At 42.5% G+C, this 17616-nt stretch overlaps 2 protein-coding genes across 5 annotated transcripts in view; one reads left to right on the top strand and one right to left on the bottom strand.

Annotated features, from left to right (window-relative positions):
* The window catches only part of gpm6bb (glycoprotein M6Bb), a 50441-nt gene extending 45002 nt beyond the window's left edge, over nt 1–5439 (top strand). For 2 of the 4 annotated variants that reach the window (XM_014164393.3, XM_014164392.3), the window contains exons 6-7: nt 416–481; nt 2757–5439. In XM_014164393.3, coding sequence (XP_014019868.1) covers nt 416–481; nt 2757–2906 — 216 coding nt within the window. In that variant the 3' untranslated portion in view covers nt 2907–5439. Of the gene's footprint in view, nt 1–415; nt 482–1124; nt 2350–2756 lie in introns of those variants that run through there. The other 2 variants (XM_014164395.3, XM_014164394.3) reach the window with 1 other exon arrangement.
* Nucleotides 5440–5555: 116 nt separating this feature from the next.
* Nucleotides 5556–17473, bottom strand: ofd1 (OFD1 centriole and centriolar satellite protein). The gene is made up of 22 exons (XM_014164391.3): nt 17159–17473; nt 16875–17075; nt 16226–16294; nt 16109–16136; nt 15912–16019; nt 15691–15827; nt 15422–15595; nt 15177–15283; nt 14955–15074; nt 13493–13566; nt 13299–13390; nt 11812–12001; nt 10664–10794; nt 10285–10396; nt 8866–9615; nt 8345–8507; nt 8155–8255; nt 6753–6878; nt 6360–6517; nt 6080–6268; nt 5900–5973; nt 5556–5728 (listed from the first exon to the last, which is right to left on the bottom strand). The coding sequence occupies exons 1-22, from the start codon at nt 17252–17254 to the stop codon at nt 5689–5691; spliced, it is 3240 nt and encodes a 1079-aa protein (XP_014019866.1). The 5' UTR covers nt 17255–17473; the 3' UTR covers nt 5556–5688.
* Between the last annotated feature and the right edge of the window lie 143 nt (nt 17474–17616).

Genomic DNA, 17616 nt, shown 5'->3' with positions numbered 1-17616 from the left:
CTAATTCCTAGTCATTCATTCACATCTGTAATACTAGTGAGGTAAGGCTTCTCTCCTAATTCCTAGTCATTCATTCACATCTGTAATACTAGTGAGGTAAGGCTTCTCTCCTCTAATTCAGAGTCATACATTCACAGGTGACATACTGTCTATTATTTGGTGTCATTACTTTGAGATGCATGCGCTCTCAACTATATTAAGTGTTTGGGGGCCACAGAGGCGCAACAAATTGTATTCACAATGAGTTTAACTGTGATATGGGGTTCTCTCACCTAGCTATCTTAAGATAAATGCACTAACTGTAAAACGTTCTGGATAAGAGCTTCTGCTAAATTACTCAAATGTAAATGTAAGTTACTGTACTGTGGTACTGTGTTCATTCACATAAATCATAGTTTTTTCTTGTATTTTTTAGTTCTACCTGTCCTACCACCTGTACATTGTGGCATGCGCTGGAGCCGGGGCCACCGTCATTGCTCTGGTAAGCTCACCTCTCTCTCTCTCTCGCTCTCTCTCTCTCTCTCATCCTCCCACTCAGTCTATCCTTGCACGGTTTGTATCTGACTGTAGATCATGAATCCAGTGCTCCTCTCCTCATTTCCCATATGGTTTATGTAACCTCTGTAAAGCAGATTACACATAGGCTTTTCCACATCTCCAATCCCATTCGCTGTAAACCATCTCCGTAGATGCCCTTGGCCCCAGTCTTATTATAGGAAAAAGGAAACAGGGTGGAGACTTGCCTTGGCAATGTTTATACAGTATCAAGGAGAATCTCTATAAGGATATAAACATTTGAAGACTAAATCAGAGTGCTTTGAACTAAGGGCACCCCATTTCCAAAGAGTCCCATCTTGAGTGTTTTGAAAACAATGAGTATGATAGTAGAGGAAAATTCTCTGTCTAGGCCATGGAGACCATTTTGTTCTCTGATTGCTTCCAAAGATAGTTTCATACGTTTCTACTTAACTCACATCTGAAAGTGATAAACAGTAATATTTTACTAATACTTATTTTTTACAAGTAAAAATGTGAACGTTGACAGATCAGTTGTTGCCAATATGGCAGCCATGCACATTGCTGGAGTGTTCTCTTACCGCCTGTATTCTGTTCTCTTCCACCAGCTGATCTACATGATGGCTACCACTTATAACTTTGCCGTTTTGAAGTTTAAGAGTCGAGAAGACTGCTGCACTAAGTTTTAACTGGTGTTCAGAGACACAGCACAGCACAGTCTATGACACTACACTGAGTAGAGACCGCAGCCACTTACTACATGAACTAAAATCCAACAGAAAATAGACTAAACGTCTTCCCCATTAGTATTCACCTAAAGCGTAAATAGCAGAGTGTATGCGTCCTTTAGCATTTGATATCCAGGGATAGGCCTGTCGGAAGGTTCAATGGTATCCGAGGAGAGTTGTCTTCAGAATGGGGTGGTGTATAGTTAGCAGGTTTATGCTTTTCTCCAGCTCATGTTAAGATCTTATTAGGACATTAAATCAGTAATAACTCCCTTAAATGAATAGCACTCAGGCTATTGTAGAGTAGGCTTGGAGGAGGAATACAAAACACACTTAATCTGAGGACAATACAGTATTTTGAATGAGTTCTCAGGCTTCAGTCAGTGCTATGACTATCGCTCTTACATTCGGGGTGAAAAAAAAAGATTAGTTTTTTTACAAATGGTGAATTTGTCCGAGGACCAGCCAGCCTTGGCATAGTGCCCTTTCCCCATTCATGTTTTCGGTTTGATCATGTGTACTTTTGTATTTTCTTGGTGTAAGCCACAAAGTGTTACACCGAGAATTGTCAGTATTACAAGCTTCTGTCACAAACTAGCTCCTAAATCGTATAAAGATATAGACACTCTTCATCTGTAAGATGACGTAGACAAGATGAACAGTGTTGTACAGTAGCACTTCAGAAATAACTGCGCATATAACTAGTATTTTGAAGGTTTAGGACAGTACCAGGGGTATATTTAGCCTCAGTTTATGACTTCATACATTTTATAACGGAGGTTTTCCTATTTTAGAGGAGTAATGTGATTTTTTTATGCAATCTGATGCCTTCCTAGCTTCAGCTGATAGTTTTATGTTTTGTTTAATTATTTTTTCTTTGACTCATCCAGAAACTGCCAATCAGTTGTTTATTAAAGAGCCGCTGTTGTTTTTTTTAACACTGAGCCTGCATGCTTACTTGTAGTTTTTTTGTATTACTTAATCTGTTTATGATTACTTATATTCCATATTTCATAAATATTTAATTATTTCCTAAGATTTTTGAAGACTGTAGTTATTATTTTTCTCTTTCTATACAAAATAAACAATCTTTGTGTACAAAATATCCCTATTGGTCTATGTTATTGTCAAATGAAAGACAGACACTAACAAAGAACAGTACCAGTGACAGAACACAGGAAGATAAGGTTGACTCCATCTCACGTCTCAATCTAATTTCCCACTAACCTCTGACCTTCACTAACCACCATCCTCATCAAGCTTGCACGCAAAACCTCAAACCCCACTCCCCTTCATCTCCCCTTTAAAATGTCTCTTCTGTAGTATGGTTTGTTCATAGTGTAATAGTAATGTTAGTTGTGTTGATAATAATGATATAACGTTACTGTGCAGGTTTGTCTGTTGTCAGCTTAACGTTGTGTTATATGTGTGTGTGACGTAGCTCTGACTCCTGTAGCCTGCTTTGCATCTTGACATGCTCACCGGCCATCCACCCTCACCCTTCTCTTCCAGATCCACTTCCTCATGATTCTCTCAGCAAACTGGGCCTACCTAAAGGACGCCAGTCACATGCATGCCTACCAAGACATCAAAATGAAGGAAGAGCAGGAGCTGCACGACATCACGTCTCGCTCAAAGGAATGTCTCAATTCCTACACATAAGGATTACGCCCTCGTCCACCTCTTACACCTCTATCACACACACACACACACACACACACACACACACACACGCACACACACCTCCTGTAACCTGCCCTCACGCAGCGCAGTAATACAGCTCCTAACAAACTAAAGCATCAATGTCGCTTTCTGCAACTAACTAACCAAGACGTGTCGGAAGCTCTTTTGTGTTTTGTATGTGAATATATTTTTGTTTTTCTAATTGTCGAATAAGAAAAATATGCAGTTTTGAAAAATTATTTTGATCTGTTCTTTTTTTGGTTTCTTCCTAATCAGTCTTTGCTGGTGAACCTTGAAACATTGCACTATTCTAACACAAGAACGTAAAGAAATAGTGAAACTTGTTTTAGAGTGTTCTGTTCTGATTCTGGCCTGACTGTTGGCCATTTATGAATAAGGGAGAGCAGGAAGTTCGTGTCAGCGAGAAGAGAATCCGATTTCTTTTTTTTAATCAAAGATGCAGTTTTGATAACACTTCATAGCACAACATGAAACGCCTTACAAAATCAGTTATATTAAAGTAGTGCAATGTGTTGTTTTTAATTGCACACAAGTTTGGTCCTCCTGGCTTTGAATGGAGAGAATATAAGGAAGAGAAATATGAAGGCACAACAACATTCCATTGTAGAACAGAACATGCATTTGTTGGCTTCATTGACAATTTATGTTACCCCTCTGCCCATTGAAACTATGTTAGGTTTAGATTAATTTTCTCTTGATAGTAGTTTTCCTATTTTAGGGCTGACATTTAGTTTAAATAGGTATGCTAATTCTAGTTACATTCGTCACATACATAAATAATGATGCAAAATACTAATTCCCTCAGGTGTACAATAGTGGGCCTACGTAGGTACACTTTATCTACATACATAGGTATTTTACTTAACCACGTGCCCATGTGACTGTAAGCGAAACCGTGGTGGTTTCAGATTTTTAGTTTTAGTACATTTGGAAGGGAGGAATCCCTTAGACTAAAATACATGCAAAGGTTTTTTTCTTCTCTTAGAGTTTAAAAAAAAAAAAAACTCTGGCAAGTGAATGGTGCCAATAACAATTCTACTGTTAGACTGACCAAAATAGTTCATCTTAATACATCACCAAAGTGTGATGCCATGGGTAATAATTAGTATCATTTTTTTTTTTTTTTTAAATGCAGCAATTTAAAATGTCATGGTTAATGTCTTTGTGAGATGAAAAATAAATGTCAAATTTGACAGTAGAGTATGAGGATGGTATACTACCCTGTTGGACAGAGGGGCATGTATATCCAAAGTATTGGTGGGATGAATAAATGCTTCCTATTGTATAGTGTATGATCTCCCACAGTTCATTCCAAATTCCCATGTGACTTGAAATTCCCATTTGCGATTTTTAAATGTTCATCCCTATAACTACAAGATACAGGATGCTTCCATTATACTTGGTTGAGAAACAGACTGTCTGTAACGAAACATTCAATATAACATGATGTGCTTTGTTACCATGGCAGACCTTACAACTTAGACAGTGCAAGTAAAATGTGTGAATGTTATCCCTTCTACATCCAGGCTAACTCAGTCTTAGGATGTGGATCTACAAACAAAATCTGTGCTTGTATGTGTACAATGTCAAGATGTTACAAGTCAGGAATCTTTTGGTGATGTTTCAATCTTGTTTTTTTTATTGAATATACCACTTAAAAAAGAAAAAAAGTTTCAAAACCTCTTGAATTGCATCTCAGCATTGTTTTTGACATGCAATTGTTAAAATACTGACAAGTACTGATGTAATCGTTTTCTTTTAGGTAGAGAAGACACAGGGATATTGATGTTAATTCATTATTGCATGAAGGAGAAAACTGTTTCTGCAGTGATACAGGTGATGTGTAGTCATATGTACTGACAACTATCGTAGGCAGTGTTTGCCTGTTTCCTTTTTTTTTCTAACAAAAGAACCAATTAATCCATTGTATGTCCATTGTATGGCATAGTAGTCCTAGGTGTTTCCAAGTCTGACGTATGTGAATCCTCTATAGTATTTTGTAACCTAATAGTGTACCCCATTTTTTTTCTATGAGTGTTAAGGGCTTCCTTGTGAATTTATTTCAGTTGATACTTAATGCATCACAGTATTATGAATATTAATCATCACTCATCACCATATAATTGAAAATGGCAATCTCACCATGAATGGAATACAGTTCAGCCAAAGTTTAAGCCACTGTAAGTCTTGATTGACAACATCTTGTTTTGTGAACAAAGCGGTCTCAGAAATATTGTAGAACAGATGCAAAAGCGGCCTGCAGGAAGATGACTGATGTGAAGTGAATGACTTTGATCATGCAGTCTCATTATACAGTGTTTCCTGTGTATAAAGTACCAAAAAAATTATAGAAATCAAAATGGCTACTGATCAATCCCCAGGAGGACACCAATCCAACATCCTGTCTGACTGGGATCCCCTCTGACATCTCTCTCTCAACAAGCCTGTTAACTGTTTTTATGAAAATAAAGAAATACAAAATTGAACTCCACTCAATTATGTACTGCATTTATTTTCCATGTCAAATGGGCATAGAACCTAATGTCATGGTACACACACATACAAAAAAGTTGTAAGCAAGTGTCGATAAGTCACTTTGAGGCACTGTGCGATTTATAAATCGAAGGTTTATTTGTGTTAATGAACCCAAGACTGACATTTATACAACTTAAACATCTAAAAACAACAAATTAAAACGTACAGTAGTATTGTACCTTTCACACTCACACTCTGTGCCACCTCACCAGAACTCATCTGCATCTTCATGTGAGAAAGCAACGCTAAAGAGGAATAGAATCATGGTTTATTAACAGTAGTCTATGGATAGGATTGAAAAACACATGTTCTTGATAAATTGGTCTAGGAAACCTCACTGGCAGTCTCTCTGCCATATCTAAAATCTGCCCCGCTCTTCTCCTCTCTCACAAGCACTGCGAAATGTTTAGACTTACCTATCATCTTTCTCATCAGACAAACTCTCGGCCTCGGGGCTCCTGTGTTCTGGCTCCTCTCTCCCAGCAGGGCTCTAAAAAACAACACAAATTCAAACACTCGCCTGCTGCTTCCATTCCACAAGAAAAATGGGTCTTCACACTTCAGAGGACAGAAAAGTGTGTGAGTGTGTGTTGCACCTGTACATGCGGACTCTGTCTTTGCTCCATGATCATCTTCAGGTACTTCTGGAGTGGATCTTTGTCCGAGGACGGGGCTTTCTCCTCCTCAGGCTCTTCTGCCTCCTTCAGTTCTTCCTGTCCTCCTCTCTCCTCCTTCTCTTCATCTCCCCCCTCCTCCTCTCCATACTGCTGCACTTCTTCCAATAGCTAAGAAACGGATAGGTCAATCCATCAATGTTAAGGTCATTATAGAAGGAGGTGAATGTGTCAATGCAACAGCCTAGTACTTAATCCCCACCCTTTCTTTTTCCAATCTCTCCAGTTCTCTCAGCTCCCTCTCCTGGGCTTCCTCCTTTTCCCGCTGCCGTTTTTCTTCTCTCGCTCTCCTCTCTCGCTCCCACCTCAGCTCCTCTTCTTCCTCCTGTCTGGCAGGTTCATCCAACGTTTGTTGAACTTCTACAAATCAAAGTGGATTCACTTGAGTTAAAAGAATGAGCGGAATCGGTGCTCCCTGCACAGTGGTTTTAAAAACGGGACTCCCGTATTGCAGTATAGTGGTAAGCTATCAAACATCAGGTTGGATAAAACATGGGCAGAGTATGGCCATTGCATTGTGGGTGGGGTGACGGATCAGTTAGTCTAAAAGTTGGGTGTGCTCTTCTAGGGAGAGGGGATGTGCTCCCTTACTCACCCCCCTGCAGCTGAGCCTCTGTGAGGTCCCAAGGGGCCCGAGACGGGGGGACAGTCAGGGGCCCGTCAAGGGCCTCCTCCTCAGTGCCCGCCGTGTCCAGGAGCAGCTCTGGAATGTGGCTGGGCTCTGGGGGGGGGGGGGCATAGAGAGAAAGAAAGTCACAATGAGGCCCTTTATGCTCAGGCCAGGAGGACCAACACAGAATACATAATCAGCTGCCCTTCATCCTTACCATTGTGCCAGGCCAGTGAGAGGCCACTCTGGAGGCCAGTCACACATTAAAACGCAGCCATAACTGATTTAGCAGTAGGTGTTGTCGTTACAGTGATTTAGATGACCTGTGTAAATATCTGGAAAGAGTAATTCCTGATGAAGGCCACCTTAAACTGATATGTATTACTAGATGTCTAGCAGTCATTCTAAATGGGATTCCCCAGTAAAAGTATGGGACTGAATGCGACACATGGGGTTAGGAGGGGCATTTGGTATGGGCAGACATATGGCATACTGTATGGCCCGTACCCTCTGTTAGCTGGTACTGATTCAGCACTGAGAATAATAGGTGAAAACCTGCCTGGATTTGCAAACACTCCCAAATCTAATATGGATCAGTCAATCGGCTATATCAGATGCAGAAAACCTTGGATGTATCACTGATAACGAAATAGGTGAATATTTCAATGCCACTGGTCAACAACACAAACCAATATCCCAACACCATTCCTGCAGTGCTGAAGGTGTTTGCCCTGGCCCCTCCCAAGGTATGATTCCAGTATTACAGCACTACAGTGGGGAAACGCACAGGTGCTGTATGTTTAGGAAGCAAAGCATGCTGGGAGCACAGGGGGCTGTGTCATCTCTGCCTGGCGTCCTATAGAGAAGGCTTCTGCCATCTCAGATATCTCCAAGCCACAGCAATTATTAATAGACCGACTACAGCATGGCAAACTGCCGACCACGGATTAAGATGACATTTTAACCATACCGCAGTTCGATGGTTACGGTCAAGAGAGATTATATAGTGGAATGTAATAATACGACTGGACACATCAATCACAATCCAGCTTGGTGTTCTAGTGCTTTGTATTTTTCACGGTAGAATGGAAAGGTTGACTGGTTATGAAGTAAATCCCACTAGTTAAGGGCGACGATGTAGAATAAAATGCACGGAGCAGCACATAGTCGAGTTGAAGTACACTAGAGTCGTCAGTAGTGGAAATCATCGTGGAAACTAAACGCCATGTTGAAGAAAGAGAGACGGAGGAGACATTTTGGTCCAATTTCAAGTACATATTAAAAAAGTACAGAACACACCCCCCCCCCCCCATCACAGTATCCCAGGAATATAAAACAAGACGGACACCAACACAACATAACGAAACTGATCTGGGATTAACAGTACCTGGCAAAGGCTCCGTGAGATCTTCAATGGTTATCTTCTCAGGCTGAGGGGAAGACTCTGACTCGGAACTGGAGAAGATGATTTGCTGTACCTGTGGTGGACTGCAGACGAACAAACAACTGTACAACTGAACTGAATCGATCGTAATATTTTGTTTTAATGCCGACCATGTGGTGAACCCCGGTGCTACCTGCATTGGCCTCGTGCAGTGCTCCTGAGCTGAGGGCTGCGAGGTGGGGAGAGATCGGAGGTAAAGTCCCCTGAGCACGCCACCTCTCCGCGGGGCAGGGGGAGGGGGGAGAGCTGCCTCTGTGGAGACAGCACAGGAAACGCCACAGACGATACCTCAGCCTCTGAGAATGAGAGGGGGAGCAACTGTTAGTTACAAAATGTAGCAAACGACAGAAGACACAGCTTCAGCACTGTCACATGGGGATTCAAAATGTTTGTAGTGGTAGGGCTCAAAGGGGGGAAATATGGAGATGACAAGATGTCGACTAAAACTCAGAATACAATGGTATGGACTGACTCAATGACTCACAAGTTATGAATGGGATATAAAATACTAACTATACACCAAAACAAGCATTGTTTTGAGCAATGACAGTAAATTATTTCCAAAACACATTTACAGTCTTAGCAGTAAAGCGCTTGGGACATTAAATCCATCTGAAGTGAAACAACCCACTAAAACAGATTGCACGCTCCTACCTTCCACAGGCTCTGTGTGAAGCTGCCTCCTGGAGAGGGAGAGGGGTGTGGAAGACAGGCGTCTGGGGGGAGAGGAGCTGCCTTCCTGGGGGCGTCTGTCTCCTGAAAACCGGGCCTCACTGAAGTCCAGAGACTGGAAGTCCCTTCCGCTCCCTGGACCAGGGTACTGATCCTGGGACTGGTCTTCAGCGAAGGTCACTCTGGGTTGGGGAGAGGTGGGGGCTCTGGCACGCTGGGGAGGGGGTTGTCGTTGAGGGGAGAGAGGTCTGTGGGAGACCTGTGGATGCTGGGGTGAGTGGGGGCAAGGATCGGGGGGGACTTGTTGTCTTTGGGGCGAGCGAGGGCGTTGGTGAGAGATATGTTGCCTCTGAGTCGAGTGAGGGCGGGGTGATACCGGTGCTCGTTGGGGTAAGAGGCATCGCGGGGGCAGCATGTGAGACACAGTGGCGTGCACCGCCCTCTGCTGGTAGTTCCTGTAAGCTTCCTCCAGTGTCTCCGCCTCCTTCTCCAGCTCTCTGATCCTGGCCTTGGCCCCGGCCACCAGCTCAGTGTCAGAGTCTGGGGAGCTGCTGCGCCCTCGAGAGGGCATCACACCTGCTTCACACACGTCATCATAACCCGCCACCCAGGCTCTCAGGACACCTCTGTCCACATAGATATCAGGGGGCACTAGTTTATCAGGACTGAGCTCCAGCACTGAGCGGTCCACTAGGGAGGGCTTAGGGTTACGCAGGACCTCGTTCTCTAGAGCTGCCCACCGCAATCACACAGAACACACGGAACCAAGAGATCGAAGGGGGAAAAGAAATGGGGAGAGAAAGAGAAGAAGATGAGGGCAAAGACAAAATACATTTTACATTTACATTTTAGTCATTTAGCAGACAATGCATACATTTCATACATTCTTTTCTCCGTACTGGTCCCCCGTGGGAATCGAACCCACAACCCTGGTGTTGCAAACACCATGCTCTACCAACTGAGCCACACGGGACCACCACAAAATACCAACCACTATAAGGAGATAAGATGGAGAAAGTGATTTGTAGACTGATCTCAGAGAAGTCTAAGGGTGCATGTCAATGTCATGAAGTGGATTCCTCTCCTTGCCTCCATTCCTTCATCTGCACTGATCTGAGAACAGAGATTAAGCGAAAGGAGTGTATCGAAAGCCTACTGTAGGACTTCAACTTTTGAAGATCAGAGCAGGTGAAGGAACAGGAATGAAGAGAGTCAGAAAAGGCCACCATTGAGATGCAGACTACTATACAAGCTAAGCTACACAAGCTAGGCTTCATGCAAAATACAGAGATGTGAAGCAGAGCTAGATAAAGGAACTACAATATGCACACATGATTCAGGGTGACTAGCCATGTCTAAAAAAATAAAATAAGCCACAGGGACCATGCACACTCAGTGTACCTAGTTGTGTTTGTCGGAGCTGCATCTTGATGTCCTCTGCATGGGTGGTCATCCACTGAGTCCTCTCCTCACAATCTATGAGCTGGGCCTTCAACTGGGCACAGCGCTCCACCTGGTATACACAGGCACAGTCAACAAGGGGTTAAAACAGACAGAGAACACCTCCAACAGGTGGACAGAGCCAACAAGGGGTTACAGACAGAGAAGAAGACCCTGCAACAGGTGCAAGATGACATGCAGGCTCCCAATTGGACCGGAACTCAGGCGAAAGGCCTAACCATAAGCACAAAGAACTAAACGTCAAGCCAGATGTACGTTAAAGAGAAGAAGTCTCTCCACATTGTTTCCCACACTATCAGAGAAGCATTGTGTCACTGACCTCATTGTGGAGCTGGGCCTGCAGCACCTGTCTGTGGCTGTCAAACTCCTCCTCTGACAGCCTCCTGGCACTCTCCAGCCTCCTCAGCTCCGTCTGCAGCGCCAGCTGCTCAACCGACGGCCTGCCCAGATCTATGGGGAGACAATCGGCTAGGAGAGTCACAACATCCCGGCAAACCGCTTACACATTAGAGCACTCATTGTACAGTATATCCAATTACCAATCTTTAACTTTTCAATTAAGGACAAGTTGTAACGGGCTTAGGTTGGGTACTTTTCTTAAAATCATTGTGACAATGCCCCAGAAATGTCAAGAGAGGTTTTGTGGCAAAAACATTAACTTCTGATTTTCACCTGACATTATGTGATACGCTCCAGTTAATCTCCTCAGCTGGCTACAGTATATTGGTTTGGCTGAGATGGTGCTGGGAGGTTGACATTATCGAGCACATAGTACTAGCCTAACTCGGTGGTTAATGAAGCCTACTGTTAGTGAGGAAGAGAGCGGCCCATTGGTCCCCCATCCACCCTTCTCCTCTGACAGGAAGAACATTGTGTCCCTCAGAGAGGGATGAAGCATTGGCCCTCTGCCCTCTGTAAAGAGCCCTACGTCCCTCCTCCTCCGCAGTCGCCTGAACCCTCCACCCCCACATCCCCCCTGCTTTCACTTCACAAAGCCGTCTGTAAAGCCACAAACACTGCAGAGAGGGTCCCGCATTGACAGACATCTAGAGCACATCCAAAAAGACTCGGCCACAGTGCCAAGACCAGCTGGGAAGAGTAGACTGAATACTTCCCACTAGAGTCTATACAGACCCCAACCAGTCAAACCAAAAAGCCTTTGAATGCCTCAAACATGACATACTGGGTTGGAAAAGAATTTCATGCATTATTTGTATACTTCTCAAAACATTCCGTTTAGAGCATCTCTAAACTAGGTAACCTCTGAACTAACGACAGTGAAAAAAACAAACATTTCCCCCTTAGAGAAAAGGACTAGTCAAAGAGAGAGAGATGCTAGAGGCTAAAATGGAAGCAAAAAGTGAAGGGAAATTTCACTGCTTCCCCACATGCCCAGACTAAGCCCACCAATGCAAAACTGAAAGAAGGCAGTAGCATATCTCATATGGTAAGGCCACCATTCCTCACCTGCCCGTAGGCGCTGGTTCTCCTCCTGAGCTTCCTCCAGCTGTTTCTTCAGCAGCCTGAGCTGGGCCTGCTGCTCCACCCTCTCTCGCCTCAGGGTGGGGTAGTCATTCATGGTCTCCAGCCTCTCTCTCAGCAGCTCATTCTGCTGCGTTAGCAGAGAGTACTGAGACTGGGACGTGTCCAGCTCCATCTAAATTACAGAGAGTAGCATGCGTACAGTAAGGGCCGAATCAGTATGTGAAAATGTTATGTCTGTGTATCTCATGGTACAGTGCCATGCAAAAGTACTCATCCCCCTTGGAGTTTTTCCTATTTTATCACATTACAACCTGTAATTTAAATGGATTTCTATTTGGATTTCATGTAATGGACATACACAAAATAGTCCAAATTGGTGAAGTGAAATGGAAAGAAATAACTTGTTTAAGCCGTACACTCCACAGAACTGGGCTTTACGGAAGAGTGTCCAGAAAAAAAGCCACTGCTTAAGAGAAAAAAACAAGCAAACACGTTTGGTGTTCGTCAAAAGGCATGTGGGAGACTCCCCAAACATATGGAAGTTACTCTGGTCAGATGAGACTAAAATTGAGCTTTTTGGCAAGGAAAACGCTATGTCTGGCGCAAACCCAACACCTCCATCACCCCGAGAATATCATCTCCACAGTGAAGCATGGTGGTGGCAGCTTCATTATGCCGTGGGGATGTTTTTCCATCGGCAGGGACTGGGAAACTGGTCAGAATTGAAGGAATGATGGATGCCGCTAAATACAGGGAAATTCTTGAGGGAAACCTGTTTCAGTCTCCCAGAGATGTGAGACTGGGACGGAGGTTCACCTTCCAGCAGGACAATGACCCTACGCATACTGATAAAGCAACACTCGAGTGGTTTAAGGGGAAACATTTAAATGTCTTGGAATGGCCTAGTCAAAGCCCAGACCTCAATCCAATTGAGAATCTGTGGTATGACTTAAAGATTGCTGTACACCAGCAGAACCCATCCAACTTGAAGGAGCTAGAGTAGTTTTGCCTTGAAGAATGGTCAAAAATCCCAGTGGCTAGATGTGCCAAGCTTATAGAGACATACTCCAAGAGACTTGCAGCTGTAATTGCTGCAAAAGGTGGCTCTACAAAGTATTGACTTTGGGGGGGTGAATAGTTATGCACGCTCAAGTTTTCAGTTTTTTTTGTCTTATTTCTTGTTTGTTTCACAATAAAAAGTATTTTGCATCTTCAAAGTGGTAGGTATGTTGTGTAAATCAAATTATACAAACCCCCCAAAAATCCATTTTAATTCCTGGTTATAAGGCAACAAAATAGGAAAAATGCCAAGGGGGGTGAATACTTTCACAAGCCACTGTATGTCTCAGTTGTACACATTAACTTACTCAGCTTAAAACTGTATACCATCTGATGACAATCTGTCTAAGGACAATCCTACAAAACAGGGACAGTCTCTGCATTACAGTGTTATTGGTTACCAAGTTTACCTGCAATCGTCTCAACTCAGCACAAGCTCTGCTGTGTTCCTCTAGCTTGGCATCGATTGCAGCCGACTCCTTCTGCATACGAATAGTCTCCACTGAGAGAAAATGATTGTGTGAGAAGACATTTGTATAAAATGATACAAAGCACAACAGTTAATACATTGTTAATAACGACGGCCTACAGGAAAAATACAGACCTTTGTTTCTTTTTTCATTCTCTGTGAGTTTTTCAGTCCTTTTGGTGTACTCTTCATTCAACTCAAGCTGATATCTGATAGCCAGAGAAAAATATCAAATAATCACTAAAATGATTTATACAAGGTAAGCATTGACATAAACAGCATGGAATAATGACTGACAGTAACATAAATGTCATTAGCCTACATGTTATTAATATAAGACAGCAATGTAATAAACTGTGTGGTTCGAGTCCTGAATCCTGATTGGCTGATAGCCATGGTATATTTAAGCATTAAGGCCCGAGGAGGTGTGGTGTATATGGCCAATATACCACGGCTAAGGGCTGTCCTTGGGCACGATGCATTGCGGAGTGCCTTGACACAGCCCTTAGCCGTGATATATTGGCCATATACCACAAACCCCCGAGGTGCCTTATTGCTATTATAAACTGGTTACTAATGTAATTTGAGCAGTAAAAATAAATGTTTCATCATACCCGTGGTATACAGTCTGATATACCACAGTTGTCAGCCAATCAGCGTTCAGGGCTCGAACCACCCAGTTTATAACAGACTGTATACCACGGGTATAACAAAACATGTATTTTTACTGCTCTAATTATGTTGGTAACCAGCTTATAATAGGAATAAGGCACCTCGGGGGGTTGTGGTATATGGCCAATATATCACGGCTAAGGGCTGTGTCCAGGCACTCCGCAATGCATCGTGCCCAAGGACAGCCCTTAGCTGTGGTATATTGGCCATATACACCACACCTCCTCTCGCCTTATTGCTTAAATATAGTGTAATGGTAACATAATCGTATCCTGAAGTGATGCACTGCTTAGCTTACATCAAACTTCTTATACTTAGACTGTAACTATCCCAAAACCATGACATGATAGCACATTATGATACTGGCACTGGGTAGATGCTCTATTCAAGAAGCCATGCATCTGGACTGCTTGTTATACAGCCTCTGTGACCAGTACTCCTGCATGTTACACTAATGCTAACTGACAGCTGGCTATACTAGTTAGATTTACGATCTAAAAATAAGTACTATGTGGTTTGGGGTTTAAGAGGTGATAGATGTGGTGAGAGTCAAACTTATTAGCATTCAAAGCTACTTAGCCCAATTTTCAAGGCAGTACAATACACTGTATGCTATCATTCCTGCAATCCCTTTTATCAACTGAATCAGAAGGTGAACTAATTGTCCCCGATGAACTGGATCCAAGCACACAATACATGAAGAAAATATGCATAGAGGATATGAAAGTGAATGTCAGAGTATACATATTTTTGCTCTACACAAGAGTGCCACCTTCTGGATGCAGATAGAAGAGATGTAATGGAATGATGGCCTCTGTGCTGGGAGGTGAAGGGAAATCAAACAGATAGAGCAAGTAACTATCATCTTTAAAAAAGTACAGAACAGTTCAAGTAGGCTACATTTAGCAAAATGCCACCATAACACCTTGAAAGCTCATTCTTCAGCTTTTGGTCATAGGTGTCCTCCATCGTCTTGACTGCAAGTTCTCTTCTTCTCAGCAGCTCCTCCATGGTCTTGGTCTTGTCTTCCTGTATTTTGCAAGTCCTGCGGTGAATAAGCATTCTGTGAGTAACATGCTAAACCAACCCTGATAATCCCAGTATGACAATGATTCAGCATGAGTATGGCAATATGACTTCATCTTACTTTTCAAAAGCCTCTATCCTTAACCTCAGCTCAGCTTCTCTATTCCGCACGGTTTCTATTTCTTTCAACACAGCTTGTCTTTGCATATAGACGTCTTTTTCCTCAATCTGAAAAACCCAAATGAAATACAAAGTAATTCATAACCACACAACACCCGATTGCAAAAAGTTTAAGAAAATAGAACGACCCAAGTAAAACATGAATTGGCCACTGACTCGATGATTGGAGAACTGAGAATCAACTACCTCTTGTTGTTTCTGTAATCGATCGATGGCATTCTTCTCCCTATTGATCAATGCCCCTGACTTCATCTCATAAGTCCTCTCCATGTCCTGCCTCAGCTGCAAAATCTCTTTGCGAGATTTGTCTTTTTCCTCCATCTTCACTTTGGATATTTCCACATCTTTATAATGTTGCAGCTGAAGAAGCAAAAACCACCATGTTTCTCAATACAAACATTTCCAACACTAGAACATCAGAATGCATAAAGAGGCGTTGAGAAATGGAGTCATACCTTTGCATTCATTTCTGCTTGAACCTGTGCTTCAACTTCTTTTCGATATGCAGCAAGCTTAGATTCATAGGGCACCCACTTGTCTCCTTTGTAGCGGAGAGCTTCATACTCCTCATCAATCATTTTCATCTTGTCAACTGCACACACAAAATAACCCTTATTTTTTTATTAGCAGTATTTTACTATAATACTGTGTCAACTTGAGAGTGCTTCATGCTTACCAAGAGATTCTCTATAAGCTGGCGTAGTGGTGGTCTGAGTATCAGCATCACGTTGTTCTCCATGCAGATGATGGTCTGTTAATTCTATCAAGAGACTCATCAGGAAACCTGGAAGAAACATCAATAAGGGACATGCCAGGATGCTTGAGCTGACAAGAGGGGGCTTGGCATATGAAAGTAAACATCACGCAACATACCCTTATTCTCTTTCTGTGTGCTTGATGCCTGTTGAAAAATATACAAATAACCATCAATCACATCATTAGGTACAAATTATATCATTTTGTATAATTTTACCAAGATGATGTGATTACCAGAGATTTGTAAAGTGGTGACCGCGGGCTGATTTTCATAAGTTGAAGAAGGTCAGTTGAAGTGAAAATCTGGCAGGGTGTAGATGAGAGCATAGTCAACAAAGAGTATAACGTAAAGGAAGAAGCTGAGAGTTCAGCACAAGCAAAGCTGACCACACATTACTGGAGTGGGGTCATTCAGAGCTTCAACATAATAGAATGCATTGTACAGGACCAAACATAAGGTAGTGTGTAGTGATGGGGGGGATAAATCTATAGTTACATATCAGGATCTTATCATTTTGACAATATCGCAATATTATATTTGCGCTAGTTGGCTGTACCTGCACCAAAATGTCATAACTTGTTATTCTTTTTAAATAGGGAGCCAATTTGTTTTCAGCACTTTTATTTCCATGACTGATCAAAACCTTTTTTTCATGGCTCTCTCTTGTCCCTCTGCAGCAGACATATAGTGAGCAGTATGTTTGGAACATCGAATCGCAATAAAATCACAGTATTGAATCACAATACATAAAGAATTGTGAGAATTGCAATACATATTGTATCAGCACCTAAGTATCGTAATAATATCGTATCGTTGATGTCCCTGGAAATTCCCATCCCTAGTATTGTGTTACTGCTCCAAAGCATAAGTGCAAGTGCTCACCTTATCTTTGCCCATGCCACATTCAGGGTAGAACACAGACAGGGTGTACTCGTACCCAGAGTTCCTCAGATGATCTACCACCAGACTGTTAGAAGCGGTGACCAGGACAGACTCTGACTTCATAGGGACTGGCCTGGGAACAGTTTCTCCACTCAAGATGGGGTGCTTCAATTCATGGATCAACTGATTACGAAGCTGCGTCTGGAACAAGGAAATAACGTTTGACAAAGGGGGAAACAATGGTCTTTGGTAGTAAAATACTAAATACTAATGTAAATACTTACTTTAAGTGTGTCAAGCACTCCTCGATTCTTAAAGGTTTGGTAAAGCCTCTTCCTCAGCTCATCTGGGGATAAAGCCTCCTCCTTGGCAACAGACATGTTGACTTCAATTGGGGAACAGAGGATCAATCAACGAATACTTGCTAGCTGTGGAGACAAGTACCAAATTCTCTGTAACGCGACTAACATGTATATAGCTAGTGTTTATGGCACATATTCCAACGTATTCTGGTTTAAATGGCTTGCTTAGTAACCAACGGCGTCCACTCCAAGTGCCCACAGCTTTGAATTCAACGTTATCGTTTTAGTTCCGGTCGCACAGCTATGATGCGTCAATTATGTCTTTGAAATCAGAAATAAAAACAAATACATTAGTCAACTAACATATATATTACTACATATGTATACATCAGATGTAATATAAGATATACAAAGCTACTAAATCACTTTTCATTGCAAAT

The sequence above is a fragment of the Salmo salar genome, chromosome 21 (genome assembly GCF_965601325.2).
Source record: "Salmo salar chromosome 21, fSalSal1, whole genome shotgun sequence".
NCBI lineage: Eukaryota > Metazoa > Chordata > Actinopteri > Salmoniformes > Salmonidae > Salmo > Salmo salar.
Note: the sequence above shows the minus strand (reverse complement) of the source record. Positions and strands in the feature narration are given on the sequence as shown.

What these genes read in the sequence shown, in the direction of transcription:
- ofd1 (XM_014164391.3), bottom strand. Translation starts at nt 17,254, where the DNA reads ATGTCTGTTGCCAAGGAGGAGGCTTTATCCCCAGATGAGCTGAGGAAG. An exon ending in GCTCCGACAAACACAACTAG is followed by an intron (nt 9,616 to 10,284) that starts GTACACTGAGTG and finishes TGCGGTGGGCAG; the next exon opens with CTCTAGAGAACGAGGTCCTG. An exon ending in AGAGATTGGAAAAAGAAAGG is followed by an intron (nt 6,269 to 6,359) that starts GTGGGGATTAAG and finishes TCCGTTTCTTAG; the next exon opens with CTATTGGAAGAAGTGCAGCA.